This window comes from Dendrobates tinctorius, unplaced genomic scaffold, assembly GCF_039654945.1.
Source record: "Dendrobates tinctorius isolate UK_male_01 unplaced genomic scaffold, ASM3965494v1 ptg000117l, whole genome shotgun sequence".
NCBI classification, from domain to species: Eukaryota; Metazoa; Chordata; class Amphibia; order Anura; family Dendrobatidae; genus Dendrobates; species Dendrobates tinctorius.
This window is the reverse complement of record NW_027361785.1, coordinates 6,202,806-6,226,341: the sequence shown is the minus strand read 5'-3', so window position 1 is coordinate 6,226,341 and position 23,536 is coordinate 6,202,806. Positions and strand designations below refer to the sequence as shown.

The window sequence follows — 23,536 nt, the reverse complement described above, 5'->3', positions numbered from 1 at the left end:
CATTTATCAGCTTAACAGGTTCCCTTTAAATAGAGAGGACATTGCTAGTCACTTTCACGGTTTGGGCAGCATGTGTCAGCTTAACAGGTTCCTTTTAAGTCCTGGCTTCAAATACTGGTCAGAGCCCCATAACAGCCGCTGATAATAATGCTAGCAGATTCTACCACATAAACTGTGCCTGAAAAGCCCCGCACAACAAACACAATAGCGACGAAGAAATGGAGGCTAGAAACAATAAGCCAGACTAGGGTCACATCATTTTGTGAATGTATCTAATGGATAAGCTGAACATATCTAAAAGCCACTTTTCACCCTTTAAAAGGACTCTTTCTGCCTCCAGTCACTGATTTCATAGACAGTAGGCCACATTGTAGTGAATGGCGAACATGTCACTTCAGATGTACATTTCTGATGCCAGACGCAGACATGTTGTGAACACATGGTAGCACATCAGTTTGTTATTTTCTCAGGTGTTTTTCGTCTTGCATCCGCTTTTTTCTCATCCACCTCCCAAAAAAAACAGCAACCCTGTAGTAGGTAAGCTGTATGACCTTTTTTTTCCTCCATTGCAATGGATCCAATAAAAACAAATGGATGTCTTCCATTTCTCATCCATTGTTAATAGTCTCCAACACTTAAATGGCCGATTCTAATACGTAAAGATGGCTCTGCGTGAACCGGACGTATAGGACTCACTTTTCCCTGAAGTCGGCCTCCTTTGTCACCGTCTCCTGCAGCATCTTATTATGTCTCTCCAGCAGCATGTCATGTTCTGTCTGCAGGGTTTGCAGCTCCGCCGCGTTCATCTGTAACGTGTGCTGGGCTTCTAGGAGCTTGGTTTTCACTTGATCCAGCATTGATTGCAAGTGATCTCTGAAGAAAAAAAAGGGTTAAAATGTGTGAATGGTCTTAATCCTAGTAATAATTGAGATCATGTAAACTTACATCTTTGCTTCATTAGTAGAAGTTTGTAACTTTTTTTTTTACTGTCATTTTAGTGGAGAATACCCTCTATGGGTCAGGAATTGTCATTTTAGTGGAGAATACCCTCTATGGGTCAGGAATTGTCATTTTAGTGGAGAATACCCTCTATGGGTCAGGAATTGTCATTTTAGTGGAGAATACCCTCTATGGGTCAGGAATTGTCTCTAGCTCGGGTCTGGTTATAGCTAATGTGATGTCAAGAACACACAGGGTCCATATATTCGGACCACTTTTATATACTGAGCAGAGCCTCACTTTCTGGTAACCTTTCTACTTATGTGGCGTTTTCGACCCGTGGCGAGGATGGATGGAAGAAGTACAAACCTTTTTTGTTAATTCAGCAAATATCTAAAATCATAGCTTTGGACTAAACAGCCTCTAGACTGTAAAAGGATACTGCAGTTTGATTCCTGACATGCGGTTACCTTTCTTTTTGGAAGGCCTCCTGTTCAGCTTGGGATGCAGATTTATTCTTCTGTTGCTTTAACACATTATGTACACGGACTTTGTAGCTTTCAAATTCGGCAGTAACTGCGGCTTGTTCAGCCTGGAACATAAAGGAATGGGAATAAATGCCTTATTCCTTCCCGAATGCTGACTTTCCACCATTTAACTACCCTAACCGAATGAGCAACTCCATCCTCTACACTCTACAGGCATGATCTCCAGAAAACCAGAAGCCTTCACCTTTGCAAGTACTCCTATCTCCTATGTGCCATTACACCTGTCTGCTTTGTGCCTTTTACAATTTAATGGTCTAGTAGATGGGCTCAGACAATCATGGCACTTATTGTGTCTTCTTTATGGAAGACAATCTCTGCAGTCAGCTGTACTGATGGGTTGTAATGTTTCCGAAGGACGACACATCGTCACTGTGCCATGTACACAGAGGAGCCTGAACAGTGGTAGGTATGCTAACAAGTGTCATATTTTAACATTGTCTGCTCACTTCTATGGGAGTATACAGATTGGTTCCAATGCAGGAATAAATTTTATATAATATATATATTATATTATATAAAGCTCAAGTGTGTGTGTGTGTGTGTGTGTGTGTGTGTGTGTGTGTGTGTGTGTGTGTGTGTGTGTATATATGTGTGTGTGTGTGTGTGTATGTCCGGGATTGGCATCCGCACCGTCGCAGCTACAGCCACAAAATTTGGCACAGTCACACATCTGGTCCCCGAGAGTGTTCTAGGGTATGTTTTGAGGTGAAATTTTAACCCCGCGCGTTCCAATTCACCAAACAATTTTGCCCCCATCTACATAATGGGGAAAAAGTGTGTATCAAGCCCCGCCCCTCATTATGATGTCATAATGGTTGCCATGGCGACGCTGATATCATCATAGGTTGCAAGCGCCGCCGCTCATTATGATGTCATAATGGTTGACTATGGGATGGAGGATGTGTGATGGGTATATGGGCACTGGACTATGGGATGGAGAATATGTATGACGTGTATATGGGCACGGGACTATGGGATGGATGATGTGTGATGGGTATATGGGCACTGGACTATGGGATGGAGGATATGTATGACGGGTATATGGGCACGGGACTATGGGATGGCAGATATGTATGATGGGTATATGGGCACGGGACTATGGGATTGAGGATATGTATGATGGGTCTATGGGCATGGGACTATGGGATGGAGGATGTGTGATGGGTATATGGGCATGGGACTATGAGATGAAGGATGTGTGATGGGTATATGGGCACTCGACTATGGGATGGCGAATATGTATGATGGGTATATGGGCATGGGACTATGGGATGGAGGATGTGTGATGGGTATATGGGCATGGGACTATGAGATGAAGGATGTGTGATGGGTATATGGGCACTCGACTATGGGATGGCGAATATGTATGATGGGTATATGGGCATGGGACTATGGAATGGAGGATGTGTGACGGGTATATGGGCATGGGACTATGGGATGGAGGATGTGTGATGGGTATATGGGCACTCGACTATGGGATGGAGGATATGTATGATGGGTATATGGGCACTCGACTATGGGATGGCGAATATGTATGATGGGTATATGGGCATGGGACTATGGGATGGAGGATGTGTGACGGGTATATGGGCATGGGACTATGGGATGGAGGATGTGTGATGGGTATATGGGCACTCGACTATGGGATGGAGGATATGTATGATGGGTATATGGGCACGGGACTATGGGATGGAGGATAATTATAATTTGCTATAACTAACCAAAGTTAGTTACTATGCCTGGGCAGCGCCGGGCTCTTCAGCTTATATATTTGCTTCTCAATTATCCATGGTCAAGTCAAAGAAAGGGATGAAGAGTGTTCTAGCTCCTGCTTACAGATATGCCAATCTGGCAGTAAGGGCTAGTGCACGTCCGTGCTGCAGATGAGTGTTACATCACGTGAGATACTAATAAAAAAAAGTCATCTCAAGCAGCATGCTCTGTTTCTTATATTTATGCAAGTTCAATGTTCAGCAGAAATGTATTTCTTTATCTGCCAATTATTATTCAAGTAGTATTATGGTTTCCACAATAAAATGAATTCAGTGTGGAATGAAAAGTTATGCAAATAGCTCAGTATTGGAGATCTCTGCTTGTAATAATCAATACATAATAAAGGATCAGGCATTGACATTCCATCTGCCTGATCAGTGTTTCCTTGTTATTTGTCAGGGGAGAGTCAGCAGGCACCGATATATGTTAGATGGCAGGCAGGTCCTGTTAAAATCAATGGCTAACTGTAACTTTACACTTTATGTTAATGTTTCTGGGAAGAGTTCCTATCAGCAATCTGGGGCTGCCCTTTTAATTTATTAAATCAGGCAGGAACTTTGTAGAATAGGTTGGGCCTGAACTTCTGTGTTGTGGAAACCCTAAACGGAGATCGGGATCACATCATCCGCATCATTCACTAAGTGGTGACAGAACAGAAACGTCTGAGATCGGTTAAAGGTTCAGTCACCGCTTAGTGACGTACATGGTAGGGATGAGGTCTTGCTTTTTCAATGGTGAAAGGGGCTGTGGGATCCCGCAACCTGGAAGTTCTAACCCAAATTTTGATAGAAATCCCGGACCTTTTGGGGGGCGTGAGGTAGTGTTCTTCACTAGTGATGAGCAAGGTGTTATCTGAGCATGCTCAAGTGCTAATAGAGTAGCTTTGGCGTGCTCAGACACTATGCTCACTGTGGCTGCATGTCTCGCGGCTGTTGACCAGCCACAACACATGGAGGGATTGGCTAACAAACAGGTAATCCCTAGATGTATTGTGGCTGTCACACAGTCGCAAGACATGCAACCACGGGGACTCGACCATAGCTTTCGAGCACGTCGAAGTCACTCTACTACCACTCGAGTGTGCTCAGATAACACATTGCGAAGGAGAAAATGGCTAATGAAATCAAATATAAACCTTGCATAAGCTAGTTCAGATGTGGTGTGACAAGATGGCGTCGGCATCCTGGAACAACGCCCTAGAAGGAATCCTTGGAATAAGAAGTGGATACACCAAGAGGCTATATATGGAGTGGATCTACCATGGACCAATCACAGACTGACACCATTGCTGTTCAGGAGTTGTGACGCCCTTTTCCTGTCTGTTACATGGTCTTTGTTCTACTAATAAAAATCAGTTCTGTGCCAGCTTTTGCTGAGAAAGGAGCACATATCTGACTTGTGTCCCATAAAAGGAGATTTTTGTGTACTCACCGTAAAATCTCTTTCTCTTAGCCTCTAATTCGGGGACACAGAACCATGGGTGTTATGCTGCTGTCCACTAGGAGGCGACACTATGCATAATCTGAAAAAGATTAACTATGGCTCCTCCTCTGCAGTATACACCCCTGGACGGCGTCAGCCTTCTCCAGTTTTGTGCAAAAGCATTAGGAGGAAGTTAACAGAAATAACATAACCATGCCTGTAATAAGGCCACCATGTACGAGCTCAAAGAACAATATGAGAACTCAACCGTAACAACGGCCCGTAAAGGCAACAGGGTGGGAGCCGTGTCCCCCAATTAGAGGCTAAGAGAAAGATTTTACGGTGAGTACACAAAAATCTCCTTTACTCTGTCGCCTCATTAGGGGACACAAAACCATGGGACGTCCTAAAGCAGTCCCTGGGTGGGAAGCAATGGACGAATGTTGTGCAGACAGGTCCTTAAACTTGGGGCACTGCCGCCTGCAGAACCCGTCTACCCAGGCTCGCATCCGCTGAGGCCTGGGTATGACCTCTGTAGTGTTTCGTAAACGTGTGTAAGCTAGTCCAAGTGGCCGCCTTACACACCTGTTGTGCCGAAGCCTGGTGCCGAATGGCCCAGGAGGCCCCTACTGCCCGTGTAGAATGTACCGTGATACCGGCCGGAAGAGAATTGTTAAGGCAGTAAGCCTCTTGTATGGTGGACTTGATCCACCTGGCAAGGGTAGCTTTGGAAGCCGACAAACCCTTGCGAACGCCTTCCGGAAGAAGGAAAAGGGAATCAGACTTCCGGAAGGGTGCAGTCCTAGACACGTATATACGCAATGCCCTGACGAGGTCAAGCGTATGCAGAGCCTTCTCCACTCTATGAACCGGAACCGGGCAAAGGGATGGCAGTGAAATTTCCTATTGAGGTGAAAGTTGGACACAACCTTCGGAAGGAAGGATGGGACTGTACGGAGAACCACCTTGTCCTGGTGAAAGGCTAGGAAGGGCCGTCTGCAGGAGAGTGCTGACAATTCAGACACTGTGCGAAGCGAGGTGATTGCCACCAGCAAAAACCACCTTCTGTGATAGAACGTGGAGTGGGACTTCATTAAGGGGTTCGAAAGGTGGTGCCTGCAATGCTGTCAGGACCAGGTTGAGGTCCCACGTTTCTAGTGGACATCTGTAGGGGGGAACCAATCGGGAAACACCCTGGAGAAAGGTCCTTACTTGTGGCTTGTTAGCGATGCGCCTCTGAAAAAGCACTGAGAGCGCTGACATCTGGCTCTTAAGCGAGCCCAGGGATAGCCTGGCATCCAGGCCCGATTGGAGAAAGCCAAGGACTTTTGGGAGGGAATAAGGGAGTGGAACCTGGCCGCGAGATTCGAACCAGGTGAAGAAAGCTCTCCAGGTACGGTAATAAGTCTTGGCGGAGGCTGGCTTCCGTGCCCTGATCATGGTTCTATTGACGTCTGTTGAGAGTCCTGCCTGGGTTAAAACCCAGGTCTCAAGGGCCACGCCATCAAATTGAGAGCCCCTGAGTTCTGGTGTTAGAAAGGGCCTTGTGACAGAAGATCGGGACGGTCGGGGAGACGCCAGGGGACGTCTGCTGTAAGTTGTACGACTGGGCCAGTCTGGCGCGATCAGGATATTTGGAACTCCCTCGTGTTTGATCTTCCTCACGACTCTGGATATCAGGGGGAGAGGTGGAAAGATGTACAGAAGCTGGAACTGGGTCCAGTCCTGAACCAGGGCATCTGCTGCGAGCGACCGCGGATCGCGTGTCCTGGCCATGAAGTTGGAGACCTTGGCATTGAGATGGGATGCCATTAGGTCCACGTCCAGGGTCCCCCAGCGATGGCAGATCTGGAGAAAAATTTCAGGATGGAGAGACCACTCTCCCGAGTCCATTCCTTGTCCTTGTCCCCGTTGTCCACACCCGGAATGTGGACCGCAGAGAGTACCGACCTCGTGTCTTCCGCCCAATGGAGGATATGTGCCACTTCTCTCATCGCCTGGGTACTGCGGGTCCCGCCTTGGTGGTTCACATACGCCACTGCAGTGGCATTGTCCGACTGTACTCTGATATGAGAGGCTGCCAGTAAGTGACGAAAGGCTCTCAATGCCAGGATGATGGCCCGAATTTCCAAGACGTTGATGGGCATGTTCGCTTCCACTGGTGACCGCTTGCCCTGTGATGTAGGTGCACCGCACCCTAACCTGTCAGGCTCGCGTCAGTGGTCAGGACGTTCCATTGACCTGAAAGGATTTTCCCGTTGCCAGAGAGGTTGGCTTGAGCCACCAGTGCAGGGACCTCCTGGATGCCGATGTTAGACGGAACTCCCTGTCGAGGGAGAAAGGATTCCTGTCCCAGTACTTGAGGATGGCTAGTTGAAGAGGCCTGAGGTGAAACTGGGCAAATGGTACCCCCTCCATTGCTGTTGCCATCCTGCCGAGGACTCTCATGGCAAATCGGAGAGATCGGGGGGGAATGCAGAGGAGTATGCGAACTCCTAGACGGAAAGCCAGTGCCTTGTCTCTGGGAAGGAGCACCAGACCCCTGGAGGTGTCGAATAGCATCCCCCAGGAAGGTCAGAGACTGACTCGGGGTAATTGATGACTTTTGTAAGTTGACTAACCAGCCCAGGCGACTCAGAGTGTCGATTGTGATTGAGACGCTCACCTCGCAGTCCTTGAAGGTGGAAGCCTTGATGAGAAGGTCGTCCAGGTATGGAACGACTACTATGCCTCTGGAGTGTAGAACGTCCATGGTGGCAGCCATGACTTTGGTAAATGTTCTGGGAACTGTGGCGAGTCCCAACGGGAGAGCCACGAACTGGTAGTGGTCCTGGTCGATTGCGAACCTGAGAAATCTCTGATGGGCGGGAGCAATCGGTATATGCAGGTATGCGTCCTGTATGTCTATGGAGGCGAGATATTGTCCTTGCTCCATGGACGCAATGATGGACCGAAGGGACTCCATGCGAAAATGACGAACTCGTACATACTTGTTGAGTTGTTTTAGGTCTAGTATGGGCCGGACGCTGCCTCCTTTCTTGGGGACTACGGATAGATTGGAGTAGAACCCTCGGAAACGTTCGGCCGCGGAAACCAGTACTACGACTCCTGCATGACCGGAACAGAGAGGAAGAAACGGTTCGGTGGACTGGAAGTGAACTCTATCTTGAATCCGGAAGACACTATTTCCCTGACCCACCTGTCTTCTGTAATAGGCAGCCAGACTTGCTGAAAGAGTAGAAGTCGTCCGCCTACGGGTGGGGTGTCTTCCGGAGTTCGTGAGTCATGGAGAAATTCTGAGGTTTTCCTCCTTTGGGCTTCGCCTGGCCTGTTTTCGACTGCCAGTTCCTGTCTGGCCTCTGCGCCGCCCGTGGGTTGTACCTGCGTGGAGTGTGGTTACGATTTTGTGCTGGACGCGAGGCGGACCAGCCCAAAGAATTCCGAAAGGATCGGGTTCGTGTTTGGTTACGCTGTTTGAACGTGCGTTTAGGTTTTAGTTGAGGGAGAGAGGTAGTCTTACCCCCAGTGGCATTGGATATCATTGTGTCCAACTTTTCACCGAAAAGCCGTCCAATGAGGTACGGGAGATGCATGAGGGACTTCTTTGAGGCCGCATCCGCTTTCCATTCCCGCAGCCAGAGGATACGCCGAATCGTGATGGCGTTTGATGCTATCCCCGCTACACCTCTTGTGAATCCAGGGCTGCATGAAGCATGTAATCTGCTACCACTGCTATTTGAACCGCTTGGTCTGACAGCTCAGGGTTTGAAGCTTGGAGGCCAGTTTGCAATTTTTTGGCCCAAGCCAGAATGGCCTTGGCCGCCCATACTGAAGCGAACGCGGGAGCCAGGGAGGCCCCTGCCGCTTCAAAAACTGAATGAGCCATGCGTTCTACCTGCCGGTCTGCAGCGTCCCTGAGGGTTGAGCTATCTGGCAGTGATAGGAGGGTCTGTGCTGCTAGCATAGAGACTGGGGGGTCCACTTCAGGCGGATCTGTCCACTCCTTGGTGTCCTTTTGTGGGAAGGGGTACCTAGCCTCCAAATATTTGTGATTGGTGAATTTCTTCTCAGGCTGCGAAAACTGCTTAGTAAGGATCGCCTGAAATTCCGCGTGGTTAGAGAAGACCTTAGGTGGTTTCAGAACACCTTCAAAACAAATCTTGTGTTCTGGGGCTTCCGGGGTTGGATCAGAAATGTCCAGCACCCGATGGATGGAAGAGATTATGTCCTCAACTAGCGCTGTATTGCTAGGGGGACAAGGGACCAGAGACCGCTCCGTTTCGGTGTCTGAGTTGGAGTCACAGATGCCTTCCGAATCCTGCGTATCGCTGAGGCGTTCCCTGGTGGGTGAGCTTGGGTGAAGGCCTTCTGTCATCGGGGATCGCTGTGGAGATCTGCGTTGTCTGTCTCTGGTAGGGGACGGTCTAGGTGACCTGGAACTACGGTGTCTCTCCCTAGAGGGGGATGACCGTGTGCTATGGGATGACGCAGAGGAACGCGACGTGTGGGTGCGCTTACGTCTGGGAGAGCCAGAAACGGCCTGTCCCTGAGTGGAGCTGTCCCTTTGCTGGGTAACACTCATAGCTGAGACATGACCCTGCAGAGCCTGGAGCAATGTGGAGGTTAGGTTATCTATGGACTGCGTCATAGACTGCGACATCTGGGTAGCCCATTCCGGCGTGGTAGCAGCCGCTGAAGCATTGGTAGGAGCCTCTTGGGGTTCTGACCCAGTATTCTGGATACAGTCCCGACAGTGCGGGTACGTGCTGCCACTGGTTAGAGTGGTTTTGCAGGCTGTGCAGAATGCATAAAAGCATTCCTGCCTTGTTCTCTTGTACCTTGAGCCTGGCATAGTGCACAGAGTGCGGAAGGGCTGGCTATGAGAGGGGCCTACAAGGGTGGCTATGCAGGGAAAAACCTATAGGAGAGCCTTACAGGGAATCCGGATTCACAGCCGAGTAAAAAAACCCGAGCTGTGATCTTACCCCACCAGCGTGCCCCTAGGTCCAGCGCCGAAGATCCATAGTCCTGTGCCCCCCGGAGACTGGCTGGCGTGGTGCTGCTGATGCCTGCAGCAGAAATGGTCACCGAGAGGATGAGGAGGGAGGAGAAGGAGGCGGAGAGCTGAGAAAGAGCACGCAGAGATGTGTAAAAACGCGCCCTGTCTCAATCCGCCCCTTCTATGACACTGTAGAGTGTCATATTTGTCATCCGGGGGGCGGTCGACCTCAGCTAGGCCAAAGCCGCGGCCTAAATTAGTTACCAATGCCCAGAAAGGGCTCCAGGCCGGCGCGGAAGTCCGGGAGGGGGTCAGATCTGAACCGGACGCCCCCGGATTGAAAGGCAGGATAGTGGTGGGGCCACTGTCGGAAGCTGGGCCCTGTGATGGGTAACCCTGAGGTGCTATGGAGCTGGTGCGGCCACAGAGACAGGGGCGCAGGGAGCCCTGTGTCTGTATGTGCCATGCCTGCCCGCACTCCCCCCCGGCCCCGACAGGAGCCCGTAGCTGGGCTGGGGTCCCTGGATACTGTGAGCTGCAGATCGCCGTGGTACAGACCCTACCTGAGGCGTCTCAACCTAATTCCCCCAGAGGGGGATTAGGGAGGGTGCTGCTGTCACCATCAGGGGGCTTCTTCCTCGCCTCGACCTCAACCCAAAACCAAAAGGAATTGGGGAAGGAGGGGGGTCTCGACTTCGAACCAGCACCCGCAGGACTGGGGAAGGAGCGACATGGGGAACAGCCATCTCAACTTCAACCGGGCACCCCATAATAGGGGGCTGAGGAAGGAGCCATGCCGGGAGTCTCACAGGAGACCCACTTTTCTTCATCTGTCATCTGGAAAAAAAAAACGGAGTGAAAAAGAGAAAAAAAATTCTTTAGGTGTGCCTCCTATGCGACACTAAGCAAAAACTGGAGAAGGCTGACGCCGTCCAGGGGTGTATACTGCTGAGGAGGAGCCATAGTTAATCTTTTTCAGATTATGCATAGTGTCGCCTCCTAGTGGACAGCAGCATAACACCCATGGTTCTGTGTCCCCCAATGAGGCAACAGAGTAAATTCCTTTATGCATGCACTCGGCTCATATTTATTAGGTCAGAACACAATCACAACATTATTCGAGCATTCTCGCTCATCACTATAAATCTTCACACTTTTGGTAATAACTTATCCTTAGAAAAATAACAAGCCTTGGGCTGGCAACTCACCATTCTGGGGATAGGCAGTACAACTGTGCAGGGCGATCTGACAGAGTGTTGGGGCGTACTTATAGCTGCCGCTCTCTGTGTACCGAGCAGTGACTGTAGCCGCTCTGGGCGCGCATCTATGAAAGTCGGTGGCTCTCGGGAGGAGGAATGAAGTTATCTTTCTCCCAGTTGCCGCACTTTCAGTAAAGCCAGGCAGCACTGTCATGCTATATCAGTAAATCAGCCTGCAGATTAACCCTATATCTGCAGGTTCATGGTGTATATGACATTCTCTTTAGACTTGCTAGAAATATAACAAAGTCATCTAAAAGGTTTCACTTCAAATCCAAATCCATTAATGGATGAGGCATCCGTAAAGTCTGGACACAGGAATTCTCGTTAACTTATCATTTTAAATAATTTAACTAACAATAGTAGAATTTTGCAAATCGCATCAATCTTTGCATCGCAAAAGATGAAAATCATTTTGAAGAAGTTAATATTCCAATTTCATGAAAATCTGTATTTTTACCTATGAGTGTCATGTGTTCAGACTTTAGGGACACCTTGTATAATATATATTGGTGCTCTAAGCGCCTACGGATTTTCACAGCCCAAAGACATTAGTGGCATCCATTAGAAATACAGTAAAACATGGTGTGTATGGCTAATAATCACAGAAACCCCACGGTCCCCATTATAGTGAGTTCTGTCGGGCGTCATCAGCATTAGCCTTGTTGGGGGGTCTGACACATCCATTATTTTCATGATTCTGTTCTTAGGACCCAGGCAGAACAACACAAATAACCAATGCAGATGTGAACAGAGCCTTATCCAGAAAAAGCTATGTGATGGTAAATACTTTAGTGCAATTAAAATGTATTCTACAAGTGATATTTTGACTTTTCTCAATAATATACCATCCCCCGTACATTGTCTTGTTGTAATATCTGATAAATGTTGTGCTCTTCTCTCCGTCCTTTATATGTAAGCCCACCTGATGATGGGACCCCTGTGCTCTGAAAGCTTGCAAGTAAACATTATGTCCAGGAAGTCAATAAAGGTATGACTCCTACAATAGTTTTGTCTTTTGACATAAACGTATTTGACATGACACACCAGAGGAACTCAGCGTCTTGGAAATGGTTCACATTCTTACACGGAGGAGTAGAAGACAGGAAGTGTCAGTGGTTCATACAATGTACAGCAGGAAGCACAAGGTCAGCGGGGGAACAGATGTGAGCAGTGGGATCCCGCCAGCACAACTTTCTGCATTCAGCTCGCCAGGCTGAGAGCCAGCAGGAAAGAAGGCTTCCAATTATATGTACTGTATGGGAGGTAGGACCAGACAATCCAGAGGACCACCATTCCAAATGATCTAGAACCTTCAATAACCATCATATTTTAGGGAGACCTTTAATTCATACAAAAATGTATTCACCTCTCAGCTATAAGAAGTATTAATGTGAACTCACACACCGTAGATTGTAGCAGAAATGTCTGTGACTCTCCCATTCATTAGTATATGGCTTACAGTAATCCAGTAAAACTGCCATACAGATTTGTACAACTGAATCTCGGTCGCATAAATTCAAGCTACAAATCTGCTGAGTGTGACTAGAGTTGCAGATTGTATGCAATGATAAATCTTGCTTTCCATAACTTCCCTTACAGACATCAGGCATTACTAGTTCATGCCGAGCACTTATCATTTTGTTCTCCATCTGGCTGACAGCACTCAAAGAGAAAGGCTAACAGCACTCACTAAGTGTGGACGCCCGTTCAAACCGCAAGGAACCCACTTGGAAAAGCAACAACTTCAAGTAGAAGAAGAACAGCATCCAATCCCAGGTGATGAAATCCAAAGAAAAAGGGTTTATTCCGACATCTAAATACAACGTTTCAACCTATAACAGGTCTTTGTCAAGCACTGCACTTACACAGATACTGGCTGATTACGGCTCATGCAGATTATTTGAAATGCCCGATTTCAGAGCTCTGGATTCAGAGTCTGAGTCATTGAGTCAGAGTGTCGATTTTGGTGGAGTTGGTATAAAATGTACTGACTTCAACTCGTAAAATATATACCCTCCCTGTCCTGGTATGCGTGGCTTCCCCCTGTCCAGTCATTGTATGTATATCCCCCCCGGTTCCGTAGTTGTATGCATGGATCCCCCGGTCCGTCGTTGTATGCATGGATCCCCCAGTCCCGTCGTTGTATGCATGGCTCCGCTGGTCCTGTCGTTGTATGCCCCCCTTTCCTAGTATGCATGCTTCAAAGAAAAAAAACTCATCCTACTCACTTTCATCCAGCGTGCCATTGCAGTACCTCGTTCCGGCTTCCAGCAGCTCTTCCTGTCGAGCGATCACGTGGCACCGCACAGTATGGTAATGAATATGCGCTCCACGCTATGGGAGTGGAGAGCAGTGAATATTCACTACCTTAATAAGCGGTGCCACGTGATCGCTCAGCACAGGAAGAGCTGCTGGCACCGGGAACAACGGAGATACAGAAACAGTGATGGCGCGAGGAGGGTTAGTATGATGTCTTCTGGAAGCCGGCGGCTGCTGCTGTCACTGCGCCCGCTGGCGCACTCCCACCCCGGTACCTGCCCAGGGTCTGCTTCCAGCCGGCATGGAAGGACGCCATCCCGAGGGGGGACGGATTTTCCTGCTGCCGTCTGTCCCCCCGCACACCCTGGAGTCCCGCTGACCCCAGCGGTGGCGCCTCGGGTAACCGCCCCAGCAGGGACAGGGGGCTCCCGCTGCAATGCACCAGACTGGTCGGCCCCGTCATCCGGTAAGTCTGTAGGTTCCCTTGTGGGGACAGGAAACCAACTGATGTGGGAGAGAGGTACCCCCTCTTTATCGGTAGGTTTCCTGTCCCCGTGGGGCGGATCCCCTCTCTCCGTGGTGCCGTCATGGAGGAAGGAGAAATAAATATTCATTTCTTTTTAGCAGCGGCACAGTTACAACCGCAACCGCCGGCTCCAGCTGCTGCTCCGCCGCTCCCTCTCCCCCGACGGGGGGTGTTTTCAGCACAAAAAAAAAGTGCCGTAAATCTCGGCTTATACGGTAATTGGGTAAAGCAGTACAATGCAGAATGTGTTGTAATGTTTTTGATAAGAATTTGGGAAAGTTATGAAATAAATGTCTGTTCCTGATCTAAGGATCTCGGCTTTTAGTTCAGATGAATCTGTGCTGCACTGTATGTACATGCTCAGCATGACAAGTGCTGTGGGGTCGGAGTCAGGAAAATTGAGGAGCCCTGCTATTATAATGATGGCTGGATCATGACAAGCACTTTCTACCTTTCATGTCTCCCCTATTTCCTTGTAGACTGTAGGCTTGTGAGCAGGGTGCTCACTCCTCCTGTAATTGTTGAACTGTGTGTTACTTTGTAATATCCTTATTATCTCTGCGAAATATGTTGGTGCTATAGAAAGAAAATGATTTTATTACATTACATTATTTATTACTACATCTCTGCCTTGAAATTATCACAGTGTATGAGTATCCTGCACAAGTTACCACTGATTGGCAGCTTTCTGCCTATGCAGGGTGTATACAGAAATGTACCAATCAGTGGTGTGAGAGGGTATACAGAGAACTAGCACATGTGTACCAGAGAAAACAAGTATTATTTTATCAAAAATCCAGCAAGCAGCCCACTAAATGATACATCAATGTTATCAGGATCTCTGCCCCTACATCATGCGGATTCTCAGATGGAGTAGCGAAAATCTGGTGACAGATTTGCTTTGAAGAGTTCCTCTAATTTTTTTTTATTTAAAAAAAGCAAATATTTCAAACACAATACAGTTAACATAAGATCCAGAGTAAGCCAAAAATAAATGAGTGGCTCCCATCCACCTGACAGGAATCTCATTTTACATTGCGTGACATTAACCCCTTAATGTCCAATGACTGACACAGTCCGTCATCAGACATTTCCCCTGCTTTGATGAGGGCTCCGGCGCTGAGCCCGCATCAAAGCCGGGACATGTCAGCTGTTATGAACAGCTGACATGTGCCCGCAATAGGCGCGAGCGGAATCGCCGTCCGCTCGCACCTATTAACTAGTTAAATGCCGCTGTCAAAGCTGACAGCGGGCATTTAAATAGCATTTACGGCCGCCGGGCCGGAAATGACATCATCGCCGACCCCCGTCACGTGATCGGGGTCGGCGCCATGTTGCCTGGACAACCAGAGGTCTCTATGAGACCTCTATGGTTGTTCCAGGCATATGGCTTTCAGCGCCACCCGGTGGTCGGCACTGAAAGCACAGCAGTAAATCTGCTACATATGGGCGATCTGCTCATCGCCCATATGTAGCAGAGCCGATCGGGTTGCGCAAGCTTCTAGCCTCCTATGGAGGCTATTGAAGCATGCCAAAAGTAAAAAAAAAAAAAATGTTTAAAAATAAAAAAAAATTAAAAAAACCTAAAAGTTCAAATCACCCCCCTTTCACCCCAATCAAAATAAAACAGTAAAAAAAAAAATCCCACATACACATATTAGGCATCGCCGTGTTCAGAATCGCCCGATCTATCAATAAAAAAAAAGCATTAACCCGATCGCTAAACGGCGTAGCGAGAAAAAAATTCAAAACGCCAGAATTATGTTTTTTTGGTCACCAAGACATTGCATTAAAATGCAATAACGGGCGATCAAAAGAACGTATCTGCAAAAGTGGTATCATTAAAAACGTCAGTCCGGCACGGAAAAAATAAGCCCTCACTCGACCCCAGATCATAAAAAATGGAGACGCTACGGGTCTCGGAAAATTGCGCAATTTTTTTTTTTTTTTTAGCAAACTTTGGAATTTTTTTTCACCACTTAGATAAAAGAGGACATAGACATGTTTGGTGTCTATGAACTCGTAATGACCTGGAGAATCATAATGGCAGGTCAGATTTAGCATCTAGTGAATCTAACAAAAAAGCCAAGCAAAAAACAAGTGTGGGATTGCACTTTTTTTGCAATTTCACCGCACTTGGAATTTTTTTCCCGTTTTCGAGTACACGATATGGTAAAACCAATGATGTCATTTAAAAGTACAACTCGTCCCGCAAAAAATAAGCCCTCACATGGCCATATAAACGGAAAAATAAAAAAGTTATGGCTCTGGAAAGAAGGGGAGGGAAAAATGAAAATGTAAAACCAAAAATACCCCTGGTCGTTAAGGGGTTAAGTCATAAAAAAAAGTACAATTTTTACTTTACTGCCAAGTTACAATCCAGAACTTCTGAAGACTTTGACCATAAAAGGTACTCGTGTTGGTCCACAAGAACAACATTTGAGAAAGAAGGAAAACGTTATTTCCCTTTCCCCCAGATTCTCCATCACTCACAGTCCAGTGATCTGTCCCCCGTCACCTCGGTGCTGATTCACTGTCCAACTTTTTGTGGAGCAGCACTTGTGAAAATTAACTTAGGTTGCCCAGACTCATGGGATAACGGTCTGATTTTTTTTTTTTTTGTTAGACAACTATGTCTTGTGACTCCCACATACATATGGATGCTCGGCAAGGCTGAGCGTTCATATGCTTTCAATAGTCAGAGGTGAGTAAACCCCGCAATGGTTTATCTTCACTAAAAACGAAAAATTGCGGCTTCATCTGTCGATAGAAGAGTCAGGAGGCACCAGTACAAACAGATGTTTGGCAGGTTTGGCCAACTTTCATCTACATGTGCATGGGGACCATAAGTATATCGAGCCATGCCAGATTATTGGATCTTTATAATATCACACATGACTAGAATCCAAAAAAATAGCTAACAGAATGAAGAGAATGGGAATAGACCCTGTGAAATGGAAAATGAACTGTAAAAAGACACTTTCACAACATTGATTCAAAGTAGGTTAAAGACTGATATGTGAAGCAGTTTTCTAGCCACACAATATGCAGCGGGTGCAGCTCGTACCTTTGCAGCGGTGCCCTCCTCTTGGAGAGCTAACAGCTTTTGATGGTACGTGTTGGCTGCTCGGTTGTGCTGCTCCGTCAACGCTCTGAGCTGCTCCTGCACTTTGTGCTTCTCCGACGTCAGTTCTGCTACTTGAATCTAAATAGAGAAGAAAGGACATTAAATCTCATCATAGAACACAGAGGGAATTTGATCAGACCAACATTTTATACACCGACCTTTATAAAAAGCAACTCATTTACGAGAGGCGTGCACCTATGTATAAATTAGACACAGCTCTTGCAGACTGTGTTCCAGGAAATCAGGTCTATTAAATGTTGGGAGCAACCATTGATGGATAACTACAGCAAATAGTCACAGTTTATTCTACAGATAAGGGAACTCAAATTGGCACACACCATCACATTTTCTAGAAATTTTTCAGGAAAGCTCTCTCTTCAAGCATGAGTGTTAGGTAGACACTGAAACAGTACTATTTTATTTGCAATGATACAAATTATATGTAACAAGCCTAAAGATAATCTCACAGGAAAAGCAAAAAGTCTTAGCCAGGTTACAATGTTACCTTATAAGCTTCCACATATTGCTGAGCTGCCTCCAGTTCCCCTTTTAGTGAGGCTTGAAATATCAGAAGATCCGATTCCTGGAGCATACAGTATAATACAAGTATCAATAACAAGATAAATATCCCAGAAAACAATCATCCATATGGTACGTGACACCACTCTGGACTTACAGCCTGCTTAGAATCGGCCAGCTCCTTTTTCGTCTTTACCAGCAGTTGCTTCATCTTTGTACTGCGCTCCTCCTGCTGTTCCAAGGTTGTCTGCAGTGATGCTAGGAAAAAAAAAAGAATGCAGAAGATAAGTTTCATATTTTATTGTTGAAGCAAAAATAAAACCTGTCTTTCCACTACACATATTATTACAATTTACACACTGCTCACATTTTACTAAGATATAAAGTGAATATTCACGGGGGCTTCGTAGACGTAATCACTTTTGGTTTCCAGCTGTAGTTCGTTATTGCTATAAAAATACTATTTTTTAAGGGGTCGTCCGCTATTCGGACAACACCCTCTCAATCAGCATGTTTGCCCCCAGAGAAATAACAATTACTGTATACTCCCCTTCTGTGTCAGTGTCATTCCAGCATTGTTGGTATTCGCTCTCCAGGGGCTTGCGTCAAATTGTTACATCAAGCGATATCTGTGCCCAGTCAGCGCTGGATTCCGTGTCCCCACCTTCGGACAAATCAGACATCACGAGGAAGCGAGTGGCCAGCCGTACCTCTGACTTCCTCTTGATACCGATTAAGAAGGGGTTGTCCGAGTAGGACCTTATAGGGTTATTACCACCTTTTCTATAGTACGGACATACTCTGCTATCTCTGGCAGTCCCATAAGGAATGAAAGGACCAGTGGAATGCATGCTCAGCCATTGCTCTATTCAGACAGGCATTTCATAGCCTAGTACTCAGGATCGGTTGGAATTCCAGAGATCAGCAAGTTATCACTTACCCTTTAGACAGGTGATTAATTCTGGTGAAGCTTAGGGTACAGCCATCATACTAAAACCATCAGGGAGAAAAGAAGGGCAAAGCGGGTTGTATCCTAAACAGGGCGCCACTGAATTAAGCTGGCATGCTTAACCAGTCACAGCATGCATGTTTTATTTAAAAAAAAATGTAGAAAAAAAAATGGGTCAGTGGGAAAAAAAAAAAAAGAAAAAAAAAAAAAAGAGGGTCCACAATACATATAGTAAGCAATAAGTTTTGTGCAGGTGATTAAATGCTAGCTAGAAAATTGGAATAGAAAACTTGCTCACATGGGTTTCAAAAAAATCAGCAAACAATAATACAGAGGACTTTGTGCAGCACCGTAATCCCACTATAAGTAATAACTATAAGAGTACGGAGGAATGGCTTGTCATAACAGAATGGGGGATGATGTCTAGCGTAAGCAGTGCAGGAATGTGGCCGCCGGTCTCTACAGAATCTGACCAATACGCTTCTTACATATTTCTTCTTGTAGAATTTCCTGCTTCTGCTTCTGCACACGGACCTCCTGCTCCAAGTCCTCCAGCTGGCTGCTCTGGTTTGTAAGCTTTTGGTTGAGCTCTTTCACCAAGCGTTCATAATCTGCTATTTCCATGTCCATCAGTGTGCTCTTCTGGGCATCCTGAATGAAACAGTGACCACAGAGACTAGACATTTTTTTTAGAAAACTAAAAATACTCCCTACAGTAGTAAAAATCTGGCACCTGATAACATAACATTTTGGCCAAGTGTACCCAAAAGAGTGTTTCTTACATTCTCACTGGACCTTTCCTTTCTTAACTGTATATAAAAGCCTAAGAAGCCAACAATGCACAAATCCTTTACATAGAAAAAACCCTACACTTTATAAGCCTAGAAAGTGAGATATGTTGCAGCCCACTGCTCGAGATGTATGCTAGGAGCTTTTCCCAAGAAATGTGAACAACCCCTTAAAAAGGGAATTTCCCATGAATAAGGTACATATTAATCAATAGATCTAGGATAATAATAATATATCACAAAATTCGATGTGTTAAAAAAAAAAATGTTCCTGTGCTGAGATAATCTTATAAATGTCCCCTGCTGTGTACTGTGTAGAGGCTGTGTGTGACCATACAGAACCATGGTATAATCATACCACAGCTCCTGGGCAGGGGGGAAGCAAGAGAGTATACAGACAGAAAGGGATCACAGCTGATTCTTTCTGTAAGATAAAATATTTATCAGCCTGTTTTTAAATAGGTTTTATCTTACAGAAACAATCAGCTGTGATCCCCAGCTGTCCTGTCTGTACACTCTCTTGCTTCCCCCCTGCCCAGGAGCTGTGGTATGATCAGACCATGTTCCCGTACGGTCAGACACGGCCATTACACAGTACACAGCAAGGACACATTTATAAGATTATCTCAGCACAGGAACATTTTTTTTAAGTGGAACCTATTATCATTTCAAAATCTATTGATTAAAATGTACTTTTTTCATGGAAAAACCCCTTTAATGGTGAGCCAGGGGTTTAAATGAGGATCACATCTTGACTTCCCCCTCCTGCAATTATTATTTTCTGCATGAAAACCCACAGACCTCAATAGTTGAATTCACCCATCATAGCTAGCTGGCATAATATCAGCAAATGGTCTAGACTATAGAATTGCATTTTGGGCAGGGTCTCCTTGACATCATGTGATGTACAGTTCATAGAAAAAGTGCTGCTGGATTTTTATAAAATAATATGATTAATTTATTTAAAAAAAGTGTTAAGAAATTATTTGTTTCGACCGCTAAATAGTCTTAGGCTACTTTCAGAGGCGCAGCGCAGGGCCGCCGCTAAGCTCCTCCCCCGGCCGCGCCTCCTCCGGTCAGCTCCTCCTCTGATCGCATGACACTGCATGCGATCAGCGTACCCTATAGTTAGTGTTTGGTACGCTAGTCGTGCGCCGGTATACTGTTGCCGGCGCTTGCGCCCTTTTGGCGCTGCGCCGAGCGCACAAAAACGCGTCGTGTTGCATTTTTGCACGCTCGGCGCAGCGCCAAAAGGGCGCAAGCGCCTGCAAAATTGTACCAGCGCACAACCAGCATACCCAACGCTAACTATAGGGTATGCTGATCGCATGCAGCGTCATGCGATCAGAGGAGGAGGTGACCGGAGGCGAGGCCGGGGGCGGAGCTTAGCGGCGGCCCTGCACCTCCGAACGCAAATCTGAAAGTAGCCTTAGTCATATCATAATAAATATTGATATGATTACGACCGTTTGGTGGTCAAAACACATTAAAATTAAATAAAGGATTCATAATAGGTTATATCAATCCAGCAGCAATTTTTCTATTTCCATACTCACTTGTGCGCTGTGGGGTATAACCGGAGGGTAGTTATCAATTATACACTCTCCCAACCATTGGGCATGGCCTTGCTTTCTATGCACCTATATGGAGCGAGGCCGCACCCTCTAGTCAGCCACACCCACTGGACAGCAGAGTCACTAGTCAGGGCGTGGCCTCGCTCTATACAAGTGTATGTAGGCCACGCCCACTGGACAGGCTGTGGCCAGGAGTATGTAATAATAATAATTTTTATTTATATAGCGCCAACATATTCCGCAGCACTTTACAATTAGGCGGGGACATGTACAGACAAATTCAATACAAGTTAAGACAAGTTAAACAGTGACATTAGGAGTGAGGTCCCTGCTCGCAAGCTTACAATCTACAAGGAAATGGGGGGGACACAGTAGGTGAGAAGTGCTTGTTATTTCAGGTCTGACAATTATAATAAACAGGGATTTTCATATAAAGCTGCATGATCCGGTCATCAGCCCGTGTGTTTAAGTGGAATAGTCAAGTACCAAGTGCAGTTATCGTGTGCATGGAGGGTGTGGAGACAGATGAATAGTAGGGTGCAGATTCAGAATAATATTTGGAAGGAGGGAACAGGGCAAAGTTAGTTTACTGAGTAGTTGATGTGGTAGGCTTGTTTGAAGAGATGGGTTTTCAAAGCGCATCTGAATAGGTCGGGGCTAGGTACCAGTCTGATCGTCTGGGGAAGTGCATTCCAGAGAGCTGGCGCAGCACGAGAGAAGTCTTGGAGACGGAGGTGCGAGGTTCGGATTACGGGGGATGTTAGTCTTAGGTCATTTGTAGAACGGAGGGCACGTGTAGGGTGATAGACAGAGATGAGAGAGGAGATATAAGGCGGTGCAGAACTGTGGAGAGCTTTGAGGGTGAGAGAGATGAGTTTATACTGGACCCTGTAGCGAATAGGTAGCCAGTGTAATGACTGGCACAAGATGGAGGCATCGGTGAAGTGGCTGGATAGAAATATGACCCTAGCTGCCGCATTCAAGATGGATTGGAGAGGAGAAAGTTTGGTAACAGGCAGAGCAATCGGAAGAGAGTTGCAGTAGTCCAGACGAGAATGAATAAGAGCAACAGTAAGATTCTTAGCAGTTTCAAAGGTGAGAAAAGGTCGGATTCTGGAGATGATTTTAAGATGCAGGTGACAAGAGCGAGTGAGTGATCGGATATAGGGAGTAAAGGAAAGTTCGGTGTCAAATATGACCCCAAGACAGCGGGCATGCTGCTTGGGAGTTATGGTTGAACCCCCCAGGGTTATTTCGATGTTAGGTAGAGTGAGGTTAGTAGAGGAGAGAAACACAAGAAGTTCAGTTTTGGAGAGATTTAGTTTCAGATAGAGGGAGGACATGATGTTAGAGACAGCAGACAGACAATCCTTGGTATTTTGAATTAGGGTAGGGGTGATATCAGGGGAAGAAGTGTATAATTGGGTGTCATCAGCATAGAGATGATACCGGAACCCAAATCTGCTGATTGTTTGTCCATTAGGGGCAGTGTATAGAAAGAAGAGGAGGGGGCCTAGGACTAAGCCCTGCAGGACCCTGATAGTAAGGGGACGAGGAGAGGATGAGGAGCCGGCAAAAGATACAGTGAAGGAGCGGTCAGCGAGGTAGGAGGAGAACCAGGAGAGGGCTGTGTCCTTGAGGCCTATAGAGCGGAGCATAGTGAGGAGGAGCTGGTGATCCACAGAGTCAAATGCGGTAGAGAGATCCAGGAGAATCAGCAGGGATCAATGACCTTTTGATTTAGCTGTTATTAGATCATTAGAGACTTTAGTGAGGGCAGTTTTAGTGGAGTGTAAATAGCGGAAACCAGATTGTAAGGGGTAGAGAAGAGTGTTATCCGAGAGATAGCGGATTAGACGGGAGTGGACCAAGCGTTCCAGGAGTTAGGAGATGAAGGAAAGGTTAGAGACCGGTCTGTAGTTAGCAGTGCAGTTCTGGTCCAGGGATGGCTTTTTAAGTAAAGGGGTTATGATGGCATGTTTAAATGAGGAGGGAAATACACCTGAAGAAAGAGAGGGGTTAAATATTTTAGTCAGGTGAGTGGTGACCACTGGTGAGAGAGACTGCAGGAGATGTAAAGGAATGGGGTCACTGTAGCAGGTTGTAAGCCTAGCAGAAGCGAGTAGCTTGGAAGCTTCTTCTTCTGAAACAGGCTCAAATATGTCTAGTGAGCTTGAGGTGCGGCAGGGAAGGGGCTCCAGGCACTGAGGAGATTGGGCTGAGATATCCTGATGAATGTGGTTGATTTTTTCTAGGAAATAAGTGGCCAGATCCTCACCGCTGAGGTTGGTGATGGCGGCCTGTACTTTAGGTTTCAGGAGGGAGTTAAGGTTTCAAAAAGTCGTTTTGGGTTGTTGGATAATGAGGTGATGAGGGTGGTGAAGTAAGATTGTTTGGCCAGATGAAGGGCAGAGTTATAGGTTTTGAGCATGAACTTATAGTGGGTGAAGTCTTCTGCTAAGAGAGATTTTCTCCACTGCCGCTCTGCACACCTTGAGCGGCGCTGAAGAAAGCGTGTTTGCATTGTGTGCCAGGGCTGCCGTTGCCTGTGTGGGGTCTTTCTGCGTGTAGAAGGTGCGGCTTCATCTAGGGAATTCTTCAGTGTATTATTTAAGTGTGACAATGCCAAGTCTGGACAGGAGAGGGAGGAGATGGGAGCTAAAGATGTGTGAAGATTGTCCATAAGCTGCTGGGTATTAATGGTACGTGTATTGCTATAAGTGTGGTAAGTGGGGGTGTCCCGGGTGAGGAGACAATTCTTGACAGAGAAGGAAAGAAGGTTGTGGTCCGAGAGCAGGAGAGGGGAGTTAGTAAAGTTGTGCAGCGAGCCGGGATGGGAGAAAACCAGGTC

General features: G+C 46.7%; 1 protein-coding gene across 1 annotated transcript in view; it reads right to left on the bottom strand.

Annotated features, from left to right (window-relative positions):
* GCC2 (GRIP and coiled-coil domain containing 2) overlaps positions 1–23,536 on the bottom strand; it is a 108,246-nt gene that overhangs the window by 15,903 nt on the left and 68,807 nt on the right. The window contains exons 13-18 of the mRNA XM_073590486.1: positions 18,812–18,974; positions 17,532–17,632; positions 17,361–17,438; positions 16,796–16,933; positions 1,410–1,531; positions 697–873 (exon numbers count right to left, since the gene is read on the bottom strand). Coding sequence (XP_073446587.1) covers positions 697–873; positions 1,410–1,531; positions 16,796–16,933; positions 17,361–17,438; positions 17,532–17,632; positions 18,812–18,974 — 779 coding nt within the window. The remainder of the gene's footprint in view (positions 1–696; positions 874–1,409; positions 1,532–16,795; positions 16,934–17,360; positions 17,439–17,531; positions 17,633–18,811; positions 18,975–23,536) is intronic.